Here is a 15,593-nt window from a genome sequence, read left to right on the forward strand (position 1 = left end):
AATGAACATAAATCAATGGCAATGCTGGGTTTAGTTAGCATTGACCACTGGCAATGGTAAATAAGAAAACAGATCAATAGCAATGGTGAGTGTCGTACAATGAAAATGCTGAGTTATGTTAACATAGACTTATGGCAATGATACATTTGGTAAGCATAGGTCAATGGAGATGATAAGTTTAACAAACAATGGAAATGAGTTTAGTAATCATATATCAATGGCAATGATTAGTATTTAGTATAAATAGACCAATAACAATGGTGAATAAATTAAACGTAGCCAAAAGACAATGCTACAAAGGGTTTGTAGACAGGTTAGTAGCAAAGATAAATTGAGTGAATATAAACCGGTGGCATATATAATGCAAACATATACCATTGACAATGAGGAGTTTATAAAATAATGGTCATTGACAATGAGGAGTTTCTTGTTCATAGACACATTTCAACAATAAGAAAATATTGATTAATCAAACGCGATGATGCGTATAACAAATCGACTACTACCAATGATTACAAACATATTAAACGGTGTGATACAGCATAAATTTGAAAATGTTTTTATCAAGTTCTATCCTTGTATATATGCACGATGAGTCTTACATTCATTTTGCTCATTGATAAGCTCTTTACGTTGCTACTACCTTGTCCAATAACAAATACAGATTGTGCAACACGTAACTAACTTTACATCATAATAGGTTTGACTTAGTATCAGTATACACAGGTTTTGTAAACACAAATATAACCAATTATAAAATCTGTATAACGACAATAAAAACTATATAATTCAAATGTCACATATTATTTATCATCTCTGAAATAATATTATTATTTCTACACATTTGTGTGTACATTTAATTGCTGAATTTTTACGTTTTTTTAAGGACAGGACCGATGAATAAAAATAAAAAAAAATATCTATTATGATGGATAAGTTTTTTTTTCAAAAAATATATTCCATTATAACAGTTTCGTAACGACGATATATGCTTCAATATTATATTAAAATATACACGTATCAGATATTTTGAAAATATGCGGGTTCGAAATTTAGGTATTTCACATTTTTCACACTGTTTTGTTGTCTTCAATATATTTGCGGTGTTATTTGGAATTGTAAATAATTTTCCCTTACCTTTTCAGAATTTTCCCATCCTTGTTTTGCTTGCAGTAACTCTTTTTCGATCTCATTCCTTATCTGGAATAGCAGATGAAAAGTCAATTGTGGTAATATACCAATCGCAATTGTGGATAAAATTTAAAAAACAAATTGAACACATGTAATTGCTTTAACTTTTGCAATGGGTTTTATCTCTCTTTTTTAATTATATCACTGATGTATATTGTAAGTATTACTATCAGTGTAAGTCTGTAAGAAAAATGTTTCATCATGTTTATTTCACACTTTCTGAATAATAAGGTTTTGTTTATCTTGCTTCAGCATCAATTTCAGTTCCGTTATTGTTTGACAACGTGATAGTATGTTTTCAATATGTGATCTGTATGGTAAACATTATCTGTAATATTCCGTAAAATTGAAACTTGACACCTGAAAAGTTTGAATTGACTGTATTTTAGCAATTAAATAGAAATATGATTTTTTTTGAACGAACATTTTATCAGAGTTTGGTTAAAAAACATTTGCACTTTCAGCGTAATCGCCAGTCGACAATTTAAGTGTTTTTGTGTCTTTTGGTTGTATATTTAAAACAATTTGATGTTTTATGCGTTTTTTTTTTTAGTTTTAGTAACGGTTTAAGCCATTAAAGCATTAATTTACGAACAGAAATATGAAAATCTACGATCTGATTTTTATCCGCAATCTTATATTATTGGTTTGCAGATATAAAGGCAAAACATTGCTCTTTCCAAGACAATAACAAAAACAAAAAGTTGTAAAAATGGTATATCTGTGAGAGTGCAGCTTTAATATCATTTATGATAAACATAAAGCAGATTGTAAAAGGAAATAATATTTCTTAGGTTTAAGAACTATCATTTTAACAATTGTTGTGCCAATGTGCATCATATGACATATAAATTATCTTACCTTTTCAGATTTGTCTAGGCCCGTTTTGGCATGCAGTTTCTCTTGCTGCAACCCATCTTTTGTCTAAAAACAAAGAGATGAAGTATCATAATAGCAGAATAAGTACCCATATAACAATGATGTGAAGTGTTCACATAAATTGATATCAATTATATGTTTGATATCAATGAGATGTTTATTGTATAAAGACCAACGATATTGGTGTGTAAATCTAGACAAATGGCAAAAATAGCTATGTAAACACAAACAAATGGCAATGATGAGTTTCGTAAATAATGGAAATGATGCACTTAGGGAAATTAAGGGCAATAGTAGGTTGAGTAAACATAAACTAATGGAAATAATTATTTTAGTAAATATAGACCAACGTTAATGATAATTGTACAAAACAGTGCCAATGATGAGTTTAGTTAAAGAAGACCAATGGCAATGGTGAGTTATGAAAACATACATCAATTGAAAAGCTGAGTTTGGTAAACATTGACCACTGACAATGATAAATTTAGAAAACAGACCAATGGCAATGCCGACCTTAGTAAACATGGACCATTGGTGATGACGAGTTTAAAAGGTAGTCCAATAGCAATGATGAGTGAATAAAGACTAATTGCAATTATGAGTTTAATAAATATAGACAAATGGCGTTGACAATTGAAGGAAACATAGACCAATGTCAATAATGGGTTTAGTGAATATATAATATTGGCAATGATAAGTTTATGATAATGATCACCATATATAGACTTATGACAATGATGAGTTTAATAAACATAGAACTATGGCGATAATACGTTAAGTAAACATAAACCGCTAGCACTGAAGAGTTAAGTACACACAGGTTAATGGTAATGATTAGTTGAATTAATAAAAACAATGGCAATACTGTTTAAAGTAAACATCTATCAATGGCAATGATGATTTAAGTAAACATAGACAAATGGCCTGATAAGTTTAGTGTTTATATACAAATGCTGAAAATAAGTTAGTACGCATACACCAATACAACTGACTGATACAACTAATAAGGGAAACATAGAGTAATGGCAATGATAAATTGAGTTAACATAATAGACCAATGGAAATAATGAGTGGTGTTAACATATTCCAGTAACAAAAGATTTATAAGAATGATATTTTAAGAATGCTTAGACCAATGACGGTAATATGTTCAGTACACATATACCACAAGCACTGACAAGTTAAGTAAACATAGGTCAATGGCAATGATAAGTTGAATTAACGTAGACTAATGACAATTATGAGTTTTATTAACATATAACAATGGCAATTATTAGTTTCTACACATAGACCAATGGCGATGATAAGTTTAGTTTACACAAACAAATAGCAAAAATTCGTTTAGTAAACATATACCATTGACAATGATCAATTTAGCAAGCATACACCAATAGCAATGATGATTAAAGTAAACGTAGCTGAATGACAATGCTGAGAAAGTAGACACAATTAATGGCAATGATGTATTAAGTCAAAAAAGATCGATGTATGAAGATAAAATATTTCGGTGGCAATAATGAGTTTAGTAAACATATACAATTGTCAATGAGGAGTTTAAAAATCAATGTTCCCTGACAATGAATGGTAAAGGGTAAAAAGACAAATGGCAGCAATGAGATAAAAAAACAATGATGCGTATAGCAAAAACGATTACTTAAAAAGCTTATCATAAATCTGAACTTTGCGATGCAGGATAGACTAATGCTTGCGTTTGTTAAATTCTTTCCTTGTGTATATGTACGATAAGTTACTTTTTTGATCATTGAAAACTCCCTCCTACGCTGTAGCTGTAGCTTCCTTATCAAACAACAAATAAAGATTTTGTAACGCATGAGTTACTTTAAATCAGAAAAGGTTTGACTAAGTATCATTTTACACTTTCTACACACATTTCTGTAACGTCTCAAAACACGAAATATAACCAAATGTTAAATAAAATCTGTATAACGATTGTGAACAATGTATAAATCCTATGTCCGATATAAATCATCATCTCTAAAATGTTATTAATATTGTTTTTTTCCATTTTCTTTAAATTTAAGGCATGGACTGAAAAACAAGGTTATGATGCATTGCCCTTTTTTCAAAAATATAGTATTCATTACAAATATATCGCAACGACGCTATATGATCAAACATACAGATAAGCATATACGTGTTTGAACTTCAAAATAAACGATCGTTAATATGTAGCATTTACAGTTTCACAACTGTATATTTCGTTTCCATCAATTTATATTTATCATACTTTATTGTTATTGTAAATCATTTTGCCCTTACCTTTTCAGACTTTTCGCATCCCTGTTTCGCTTGGATTAACTCTTTTTCGATCTCATTCTTAACCTGGAAGTGCAGATGAAAAGTCATCTTGTTTGTAGTAATACATCAATCGCAATTGTAGTTCAAATGAGTAATTACATTGATAACACAAAACTCTTTATCTGATATCATGAGTTTAATGGATTTTTATTTTTTATTTTGTGATTTAATTTTCAGAAGAAAATATTTATTTAACTGCTCTCTTTCAAAATCCCACACTCTATATTCCATCAATTATACAATAAACGAAATTATAGGCTGCGCGTTGTTGTGCACGGTCAGAATCACCTCAAATGCATATCTAGTGTGCAAGAAAAGACTAGTTCAAGTACTTATGATAAAGATTCTGTGACAGTTCATGGAAATGTAAAGTATACTAGTATATGTTCATTTAAATTCTCGACAACTGTTCCATGTTTTAATGTATGACATTGCTTGTACCTGTTCAGATTCGTATAAGTTTTGTTTCGCTTGCTGTAAATCTTCATCGAACTCCATTCTAGTCTGAAAGCATATATGCTAATCATAAAGTGAGTAGTTTAAATAATTTGTATAGTACATACATTATAGAAGATTGGCTATGCTGATTATATCGAACACTTATATTAATGTACTTCTGACTTTCAAATTTACATATACTTTGCTGTAAGGTTAGGACAAAGCTCATGTTCTATCCCTATATATATATATATATATATATATATATATATATATATTATACTAATATCTTTAAAAGGTCTCACCTTTTCTGACCAATTGAGCTCCTGTTTCACTAGGCTTAGATCGTAACTCAATTGATTTCTTATCTGAAAACGTTAGAGAATTCCATGAACATTTTAACAAATCCTGACAATAAATCAAAGCTGTTTAAATCACCCATGCCCATGTGATAGTGAACTTAAGGCATTTACAGTAAACTTTATCAAACCAAATGCACCAGTTTTGGCCAAAAACCTACCAGATCACCATGTCTACTTTTAGGTATTGCCCTCTATCCAAATACTGAGTTTCATTAACCTAGCTATGGTATTTTTTGAGTTATCATAGGACCAAATTGACTGTATTTTTAATGTGAAGGGCAATAACTCTGCATTACCTTTCTAACGAAAAAAATAAAATAACGTGCATGATTTCCATATTGCCCTTTTTCCACATTCTAAGTTTCAGAAACCTAGCTTGGATACTTTTTGAGTTGTCCAAAGAATTGTTTCCGTCAACAGCTATATTTTTAATAAATCAAGGGCCATAACCCTGCATACCTTTGACTGACAAAATTAAACTCTAACGTTCATTATCCCCGAATAGCCCTCTTTCCACGTACTAAGTTTAATTACCGTAGCTTTGGTACTTTTTGAGTTAATATCCCAGGACCGAGATTTTTTTCTGTCAACAACTATGTTTTAAATAAGTCAATGGCCTTAACTCTGCATAATTTTGCCTGACGAAAAAAAAAACTAACGTGCATAGTCTACACATTGCTCTTTTTCCACATACTGAGTTTCATCAACCTAGCTTTCATACTTTTGAGTTATCCCAGGACAGATATTTTATTCAGTCAACTGCTAAATTTTGAATACTTCAAGGGCCATCACCCTGCATAACTTGACGAAAAAATAAATTAATGTGCATAATTTCATTGTTGCCCTCATTCCACATACTAAGTTTCAATAACCTAGCTTTGATACTTTTTGAGATATCACAAGAGAAAATTGGTTACATTTTAACTAAGCCAAGGGCCATAACTCTCCATTTCTATGTCTGAAGATAAAAATAAACAAGCGGGCATAATTTCCATATTTTGCCTCTATCCACAAACTAAGTTTCATTAACCTAGCCTTGATCCTTTTTCAGGACCGAGATTTTTGTGGACGGAGGGAAGGACAGAAGGACGGACGAAAGGACGGAGGGTAAACCTTTAGTCCCCACCCCGGTGAAACCGGTAGGGGACTAAATGCTGAGCTGATATAAGGAATTGTATCGGGACCATCTCAGTTTGCAGTCGATTTTGTTGCCACTACAACACAGTGACATATACTTCCACAATGTCTTATGAAATATAATTTCTAATTAAGAAAAATTTGTAAACATTCAAATGTTTTAGTGTTTTCCTTCCAGTCGCTTGAACATACATTGGAACAAAGTTCTCCATTTCGATGACATGATTCAGAAGTTTATAGGTTGATAAAAATGCTAATAAGATTAATGCAACACATTATATAGGGTTGTCTTCGTGATTATAAATAAATATACAGGTCCGAACGCGCGTGTGTCTTTAAATTAAAAACGGCAAAGCAAACAATAAAGATTTTAAGCCATTCTATTTAGATTAACAACAGCCCCTAATCGGACTGTCGATTCCATTGCCCGGAGCAAGTCCGACTTCCAGCTGGCGATGCTTTTTGTTAAAGGTCTCAGCGGCTCTGAATCTCATGGGTGCACTAGCTTTCTGAGCTTATTGGTCGAACAACACTATGCTTTGTTGACAGACACTTGAAACCAGTCGCCCCAATTCAAACAGACCGTGCAATATTCAGACCGTAGCAACAACTAATTGTGTCTGGCTTGGCAACTTGTAAAGTTCTATTGACATTTAAACACTTGCTCTACAGTTTCCAATTAGTCTGTGCCCTTATGCAAAATGTAATTACGTTTAAATGAAATTGAAATATTATAACCATAATAAATACATTTAAAACCATGCAATTATTACCTTATGAGGCCTCATAAAATTGATAACTTGTCCATCGGAGTTTTCCAAAAAAAAAATGGGGCGAGCGAGCGAAATAATAATAAAAATATTTGTTTTGCATTTAGCAAAAAGAGGAGCGAGCGAAGAGAGAACCAATTATATATAGTAATTAAACTCACTTTTGCCCACATTTTATTGACTTATTAACATAACAATGATGTTATAAACAGTACACGGATAACTGCCAGTGAAAGAATGATAACACTAAAAGATAATTCTTTAAATTAACAGCAAATTTGTAATTTTTAAAGAAAGTTGAAGAACTTGAGTAAGAAATTTTAGAAAGAAAATTTTCAGTCATATGATTAAGTGAATGTATCAGTTAGTCAGAGACCTAATGTTATGCTTTGCTTTGCAAATGCTTTGTCTTTTAATTGTAGTGCAGTGAAAGTTGTGTTTCTTTTATGAATATGTATGGTACTCTTTATAATAGGAGATTTTACTTAATCATACCCTTATTGAACAATTTGTTATAATATAAGGGAATGGTTTCTGGAGGAAAAATAATTAAAGTAATATATTTTATAGTATCAAAAAGGCTATTGATTGAAAGTATTAAATTAAATCTTTATCAAACTCTTCACTTTGATAATAATTTAAAAATTGAATGATTCTAAAAATATCGAGCTATATGTAATAATTTAAACAAATTTGAAGAGCTTGAGAACCAGAAACTTACAACTTTTAATATTTAGTGTAGCATCTTTTCTGTACTAGGTAGTGTCAAGGTTTTTCCTGCAGTTCTACTGTGGGGACATTTAAAAGTGTCTGACAAGTGTATGATATACACAGAATGGTGTCACTGTTTCCCACAACGATCATAAAAACAATGAAAGGCCTTTTTCAAAGAACGAAGTCATTCAATACATAGGAAAAGCAATAAATCAGGCCATTTCATAGTAACTAATATTTAGACTTAGAAAAAGAAAACTTACAAGTATGGTGGTGCCTAGAATTATGCTATTAATGACTTTTTAGTATGTCAAAAATGCAGCTATATTTCACCAACTTTAAGGTTTAAATGACAGTATATTAATTATAAATTATTATTCACCAGTCATCGAAATTAGACTTTTGGATGAACAAGCCCGAATTCTTATATTGCTTGGCATCAAATTTTTGAACAAGCCCTACTCTATAAAATGCAGAATTTGAGCAAGCCCGGAAGACATTTTACCAGTACAGGGCTTGCGTGCTTGTGCTAATTTCGACCACTGATTCACAAGTAGTTTAAGGGTCAAATGTTTTAAATTTTATTGGGACTTTCCTTAGGGGCGGTGGGGGACAATAGTGTGCGAGTGTTCTTCAGGGTTGGAGCTGTGGAGGATGGTATATTAACGTTGACAAACTTAATTGTTGACACTCACATAGGATTATCAAATATATATTTTGATATTTAAAATATCCAATCAAGTTCCATTTCTTGAAATACATATATGATATGTAAACATGAATTAATCGCCAAATTATAAGAAATTAAAGCTGCACTCTCACAGATTTACCAATATTACAACTTTTTTTTATTTTTGCCTTGGAAAATGCAAATTTTTGGTAAATATCTGCAAACCAATGATTGAAGATTGCTGACAAAAGCTAACATCAAAGATTGGCATATTTCGTTCGGAAATTAATGATTAATGGCTTAAGCCTTACTAACGATTTAGGAAAACTGCATAAAACATTAATATATGTGTGGCATGTTAGTATTAAAAGTTTAGCAACTAAAAAAGAACACAAGTCATGCATTCAGTGACATAAAACAATACAATTGTATTGTTCAGAATTTAAGATATGAAGAAGAATATAGTAAAATTAATGTACATTTTTATTTATTTTTAATTCAATATACATAAATCACGGACCTATAAACCATAGTTAAACCACAGAGGACTACTGGTACATAAATCGATACAGAAATCGCTATATCTGAAGTTATTTAACGAAAACAATTTAAAGCGATCATTTGTTACACCTTTATGCCGAGTCATACATTTTTAGACTGATCTCGTCGCAAGCGAGTTAGACCGATAATTTCATCAAATGGCTTAACAAAGCTGAGCGGGATCAGACAAAAACTGCAAACAAACAAAAAATTGCTAGAAGAGAGGATCAACAGAGAAATTCCTTTAATGTGATAGAAGTTACCGATAAAAAAGGTTGTGTCACTTTGTGGAATTGGATCACAATTGTTCTTACTTTTGTACCACTTTTGCCTCTTAGTAAACAGGTCAAATCAGTTTTTTGATGCTCAGATCATAATTCGCAAATTGTAGGTACAAACGCAGGAGTTTTGCAGCCAGTTCACCAACAAATGAGCTATATGTGAGCAGTTTTCCCGATCACAATCAATTGATTTCTGACTAATTCCACTAAATCATCAGTATGCACTATCTGAACATATTTATATAACTTAACTAACTATTACTGATATATTGTGATCAGTTCAAATGCTTGACAGCTTTTTTCTTTTATTTTCTTTATTTCAGTTATTCGTTTTACAAATAACATGTATACAGGTATTGTACAACATTGTATACCTTACCTTTTCAGATTTATCTATGTCCTGTTTCGCTTTTTGTAAATCTTGTTCGAATCGCTCCCTTGTCTGAAAGCAAAGAGGTCAAAGAAACTTGAACAAATGGCAATGCGTATATTGAAAAGCCATATCAATTGACACAATACTAAGTGTTATCAATGTATAACTGTACTATACAATTCATAAACATGTATGTGAAAGGTGTCACTTTTTCTGAATTATCACGGTTTTGTTTTAACTTCTTTCAGCTCATAACACAGTTCCTGCCTGGTCTGAAAACGTAAAATGATTGGATATTGTGTTTAATATATTAACTGTAATATCGTATGAAATACAAACTATACACCAAATGGCCTAACCAAGATGAGAGAGATCAGACACAATCTGCATACAATGATGTTGCTAGTTTTCTCTATGTAATAAAACGCGTTAATGGTACCCCTAATGTGATGGAAGTTGCCGCTGAAAAACGTACTGTATGTGAAAATGGACCACAATCGTTCTTACTTTTGTACCACTTTTTTCTCTAAGTCAACAGGTCAAGAAAAAACATGATCTTTTTGATGACCAGATCATTATTCGCGTATTGTAAATACAAATGCAGGATTTTTGCAGTCAGTTCTGCAAAACAATGAGCTTTATGTGTGCAGTTTTCCCTGTCACTCATAAATGATCTTCCTACTAATTCCACTGAATCATCGAAGTCCATTATTGCTCTTATCTTTTTTTCTAACATTGATTCATTCTAGTGGCGTTGCAGATCCATTTTGTGACCAAAATGTAATATATCATTTTCCCGTCTGTGGAGCTTTCAGTTGCCTAAAACCAAAACATTCCCCAAAACATGTTATCGTCATATCTGGCTTTTTGACAAGGGCGACCTAAAATAACACATCAAGGTATGAATGCAAATTATAATTGGAAATCTCTCTGTGATAATAATGTTGAAATTAATCTTCTTGAAATAACAGATTCCTCGAAAAGTGGTATACCGAACAGACAAGTTTTCATTTGAGATGAGGAGATCCCTGGATTGAAAACAACATTCGCTGAGGTAAACGAGCTGATAGCATAATGGTGCAAGTTAAGAACGCTCAGGAATGAGAAAACTAATCTAGTTAAATTAGCAAAACACAAAAACAAGCTGTACGAAGCCCATAAAGAACTCAAAATACTTATTCCAAATGCTGGTGACCCTGTCCTAAGAGCTTTATCAAGTCTACTTCAACTCAAGCGATACCCCCGTTATGATCCTGTAACTATGTTGTTGTCGATACAAAATCGTTGGTCCTTGTTATAGCATATTCCACATATATACTGAATATTAGCGTATATTATTTTACCACTTACATCCAACGCCATCCATTCATTTGGCATATGTAATGTTGATCACTAAAAAATCTACGACGTTTTGATGTTATAGAGCTCTATTCTTGACAATAGAAAATAATTTAAGAAATTAACGCAGTTGAGTTGGTTTAAGTGTGTAGTTAAGAACTTCACGCGTGCTTGAACCAGCCCAACTGCGATGCCCGGTAATGCCATCAATCACGCAATTTATAACTTTTCTTTGCACCAATAGTTTATAACTCATAATACATTTTTCCAGAAATGTTAGATATGCCTCATCTTTCAAATCGTTCATTTATTCTTTATCACACGTCAGATAAATAGAACGACCCGACGGTAAACGGAAACAGTTTATCATTATACGTCACAATAACACAGGAAACATCGCAAATACTTGTTACATTTAAAAATCATAAATGAACACTTTTCAGCATGTTGAGTTAAGATTTCCTTGGCCTTCTGACAAAACAATAACAAGATAGACAATTATCAATTTATATTAAAACGCGATGTTTAGCTATCCGAACATATCCGAAGTTGTTGCGTTCATCGGAAAATATATTTGGAATTGGATGGCCATTCATTTAGGAAATGAAAGTTGAGGTGTAAATATAGGCGTGTGGTAAAAATTCTACAATCGACCATTCAGCTAATTGACATTCATACATTGATATCAATGTTACACACCTACACAACATTTATTTTCGCAAGGATTGTTTATTTTTTGCTGACTTCTTGCCACTCAGTCTGTTCCAGTTTTAAGAGGTCATCATGTAACACACGAACACGCACACACCCACCCACCCCACACACACACACTCACACACACACACACACGCATGAACGAACATATAGTATATGAATAGAGAGTCAAGCGGCGTGTGATAGCATTTAATTTAGTAATACATTTTGGAAAATAGCTCATTGAGCAAATCTTTTTGTTTTGTTATCATTTACCCTTAACTTTAAATCAAGATTATTCTTTATCATGACTATATCTGTAACTCATGCATTTGTTGTCTACCAAATATAATTGTAAACGGTTCAGTGCACGTGCCATCCCTGAAGATACGTTATATAACATTCCTTAACACAATTTTCAAATGTCTTACCTTTTCAGAATGATCAAGTTTCTGTTTTACTTGTTGCAGCTCATCACAGAGCTTCTCCCTTGTCTGAAAACGTGAACATTATGATGCATACTTATCTGTATGTATGACAATGACTGACAATAAAAACTAGACGACAGCATGTCAGGTAACGGTAAAATCAAAGTTTGCTCTTCATATAAAGAAGGCCAGAAGTGTTTGACAAAGGTAATGCTCAACAATGTTCATTAAGATTAAGTGCAATCACAGCTTTTCATTATTGACCTTCACCTTACCGTCACATAGTCAAAATGAGAAAATGATCTTTCGAAGTCTTGTAAAGACTATACTTAAAGGCAATGATGGAAAGGGAGGACATTCCATGGGGATATTGAAGATGACAGAAAGGAATTTGGTTTGACATGCAATATTGCGAATATCAATAGAATTCTGAAGTAAGCACTGTGTTGTTAGTGCTGTTTTTTTGTGCTGTTGTTTCATGTTTCTTGTTTGTGATTTTTTTGTTTTTGGAATCTACGTCTTTGGCGCTTACATTGTGCCATTACACGGGGAATATGTTTTAATTTTTTGCTATTGAGTTTGTATCTGTAGTTTTTCATATGAATATTGTAAGATGTGTAAGGCTATTGTAAGAGATTAAATTATCTTATAGAATATGCTGTATGTTTGTTTCCGCCCTCTTACCCTTTTAGATCTATTTCATGTTTTAATATACAGATTTGAAATAGAAAATAGTCGTGTTGCTCCGGATATGATTCAAAATGCCTCGTGTTTTCAAAGAGGTCGAATGAATGCTGCATATAATTATTCAAGCTATTTACGAACTAGGACGTTTTGAATGATCGCATGACGTAAATACGTTGCAGGCATTTGTTTCAAAGGATCGGATATGTCCATACCATGAGCGGGTACTTGATATTGTGACGCCCGAATGTTTGTTAGTTTTGACTTCCGCTATGTGAACAGTATCCATTAAATTAAGTTAGTCAGAGACCTAATGTTATGCTTTGCTTTGCAAATGCTTTGTCTTTTAATTGTAGTGCAGTGAAAGTTGTGTTTCTTTTATGAATATGTATGGTACTCTTTATAATAGGAGATTTTACTTAATCATACCCTTATTGAACAATTTGTTATAATATAAGGGAATGGTTTCTGGAGGAAAATTAATTAAAATAATATATTTTATAGTATCAAAAAGGCTATTGATTGAAAGTATTAAATTAAATCTTTATCAAACTCTTCACTTTGATAATAATTTAAAAAATGAATGATTCTAAAAATATCGAGCTATATGTAATAATTTAAACAAATTTGAAGAGCTTGAGAACCAGAAACTTACAACTTTTAATATTTAGTGTAGCATCTTTTCTGTACTAGGTAGTGTCAAGGTTTTTCCTGCAGTTCTACTGTGGGGACATTTAAAAGTGTCTGACAAGTGTATGATATACACAGAATGGTGTCACTGTTTCCCACAACGATCATAAAAACAATGAAAGGCCTTTTTCAAAGAACGAAGTCATTCAATACATAGGAAAAGCAATAAATCAGGCCATTTCATAGTAACTTATATTTAGACTTAGAAAAAGAAAACTTACAAGTATGGTGGTGCCTAGAATTATGCTATTAATGACTTTTTAGTATGTCAAAAATGCAGCTATATTTCACCAACTTTAAGGTTTAAATGACAGTATATTAATTATAAATTATTATTCACCAGTCATCGAAATTAGACTTTTGGATGAACAAGCCCGAATTCTTATATTGCTTGGCATCAAATTTTTGAACAAGCCCTACTCTATAAAATGCAGAATTTGAGCAAGCCCGGAAGACATTTTACCAGTACAGGGCTTGCGTGCTTGTGCTAATTTCGACCACTGATTCACAAGTAGTTTAAGGGTCAAATGTTTTAAATTTTATTGGGACTTTCCTTAGGGGCGGTGGGGGACAATAGTGTGCGAGTGTTCTTCAGGGTTGGAGCTGTGGAGGATGGTATATTAACGTTGACAAACTTAATTGTTGACACTCACATAGGATTATCAAATATATATTTTGATATTTAAAATATCCAATCAAGTTCCATTTCTTGAAATACATATATGATATGTAAACATGAATTAATCGCCAAATTATAAGAAATTAAAGCTGCACTCTCACAGATTTACCAATATTACAACTTTTTTTTATTTTTGCCTTGGAAAATGCAAATTTTTGGTAAATATCTGCAAACCAATGATTGAAGATTGCTGACAAAAGCTAACATCAAAGATTGGCATATTTCGTTCGGAAATTAATGATTAATGGCTTAAGCCTTACTAACGATTTAGGAAAACTGCATAAAACATTAATATATGTGTGGCATGTTAGTATTAAAAGTTTAGCAACTAAAAAAGAACACAAGTCATGCATTCAGTGACATAAAACAATACAATTGTATTGTTCAGAATTTAAGATATGAAGAAGAATATAGTAAAATTAATGTACATTTTTATTTATTTTTAATTCAATATACATAAATCACGGACCTATAAACCATAGTTAAACCACAGAGGACTACTGGTACATAAATCGATACAGAAATCGCTATATCTGAAGTTATTTAACGAAAACAATTTAAAGCGATCATTTGTTACACCTTTATGCCGAGTCATACATTTTTAGACTGATCTCGTCGCAAGCGAGTTAGACCGATAATTTCATCAAATGGCTTAACAAAGCTGAGCGGGATCAGACAAAAACTGCAAACAAACAAAAAATTGCTAGAAGAGAGGATCAACAGAGAAATTCCTTTAATGTGATAGAAGTTACCGATAAAAAAGGTTGTGTCACTTTGTGGAATTGGATCACAATTGTTCTTACTTTTGTACCACTTTTGCCTCTTAGTAAACAGGTCAAATCAGTTTTTTGATGCTCAGATCATAATTCGCAAATTGTAGGTACAAACGCAGGAGTTTTGCAGCCAGTTCACCAACAAATGAGCTATATGTGAGCAGTTTTCCCGATCACAATCAATTGATTTCTGACTAATTCCACTAAATCATCAGTATGCACTATCTGAACATATTTATATAACTTAACTAACTATTACTGATATATTGTGATCAGTTCAAATGCTTGACAGCTTTTTTCTTTTATTTTCTTTATTTCAGTTATTCGTTTTACAAATAACATGTATACAGGTATTGTACAACATTGTATACCTTACCTTTTCAGATTTATCTATGTCCTGTTTCGCTTTTTGTAAATCTTGTTCGAATCGCTCCCTTGTCTGAAAGCAAAGAGGTCAAAGAAACTTGAACAAATGGCAATGCGTATATTGAAAAGCCATATCAATTGACACAATACTAAGTGTTATCAATGTATAACTGTACTATACAATTCATAAACATGTATGTGAAAGGTGTCACTTTTTCTGAATTATCACGGTTTTGTTTTAACTTCTTTCAGCTCATAACACAGTTCC

At 32.1% G+C, this 15,593-nt stretch overlaps 1 protein-coding gene across 5 annotated transcripts in view; it reads right to left on the reverse strand.

The window, feature by feature from the left end:
• Positions 1–15,593, reverse strand: part of LOC128241720 (myosin-13-like) — a 257,756-nt gene that overhangs the window by 14,328 nt on the left and 227,835 nt on the right. For all 5 annotated transcript variants that reach the window (XM_052958769.1, XM_052958770.1, XM_052958772.1 and 2 more), the window contains 8 exons: positions 15,336–15,398; positions 12,137–12,199; positions 9,681–9,743; positions 5,133–5,195; positions 4,831–4,893; positions 4,351–4,413; positions 2,053–2,115; positions 1,138–1,200 (listed from right to left, as the gene is read on the reverse strand). In XM_052958769.1, the coding sequence (XP_052814729.1) occupies positions 1,138–1,200; positions 2,053–2,115; positions 4,351–4,413; positions 4,831–4,893; positions 5,133–5,195; positions 9,681–9,743; positions 12,137–12,199; positions 15,336–15,398 (504 nt within the window). The remainder of the gene's footprint in view (positions 1–1,137; positions 1,201–2,052; positions 2,116–4,350; positions 4,414–4,830; positions 4,894–5,132; positions 5,196–9,680; positions 9,744–12,136; positions 12,200–15,335; positions 15,399–15,593) is intronic.

This window comes from Mya arenaria, chromosome 7 (genome assembly GCF_026914265.1).
Source record: "Mya arenaria isolate MELC-2E11 chromosome 7, ASM2691426v1".
Classification (NCBI taxonomy): Eukaryota; Metazoa; Mollusca; class Bivalvia; order Myida; family Myidae; genus Mya; species Mya arenaria.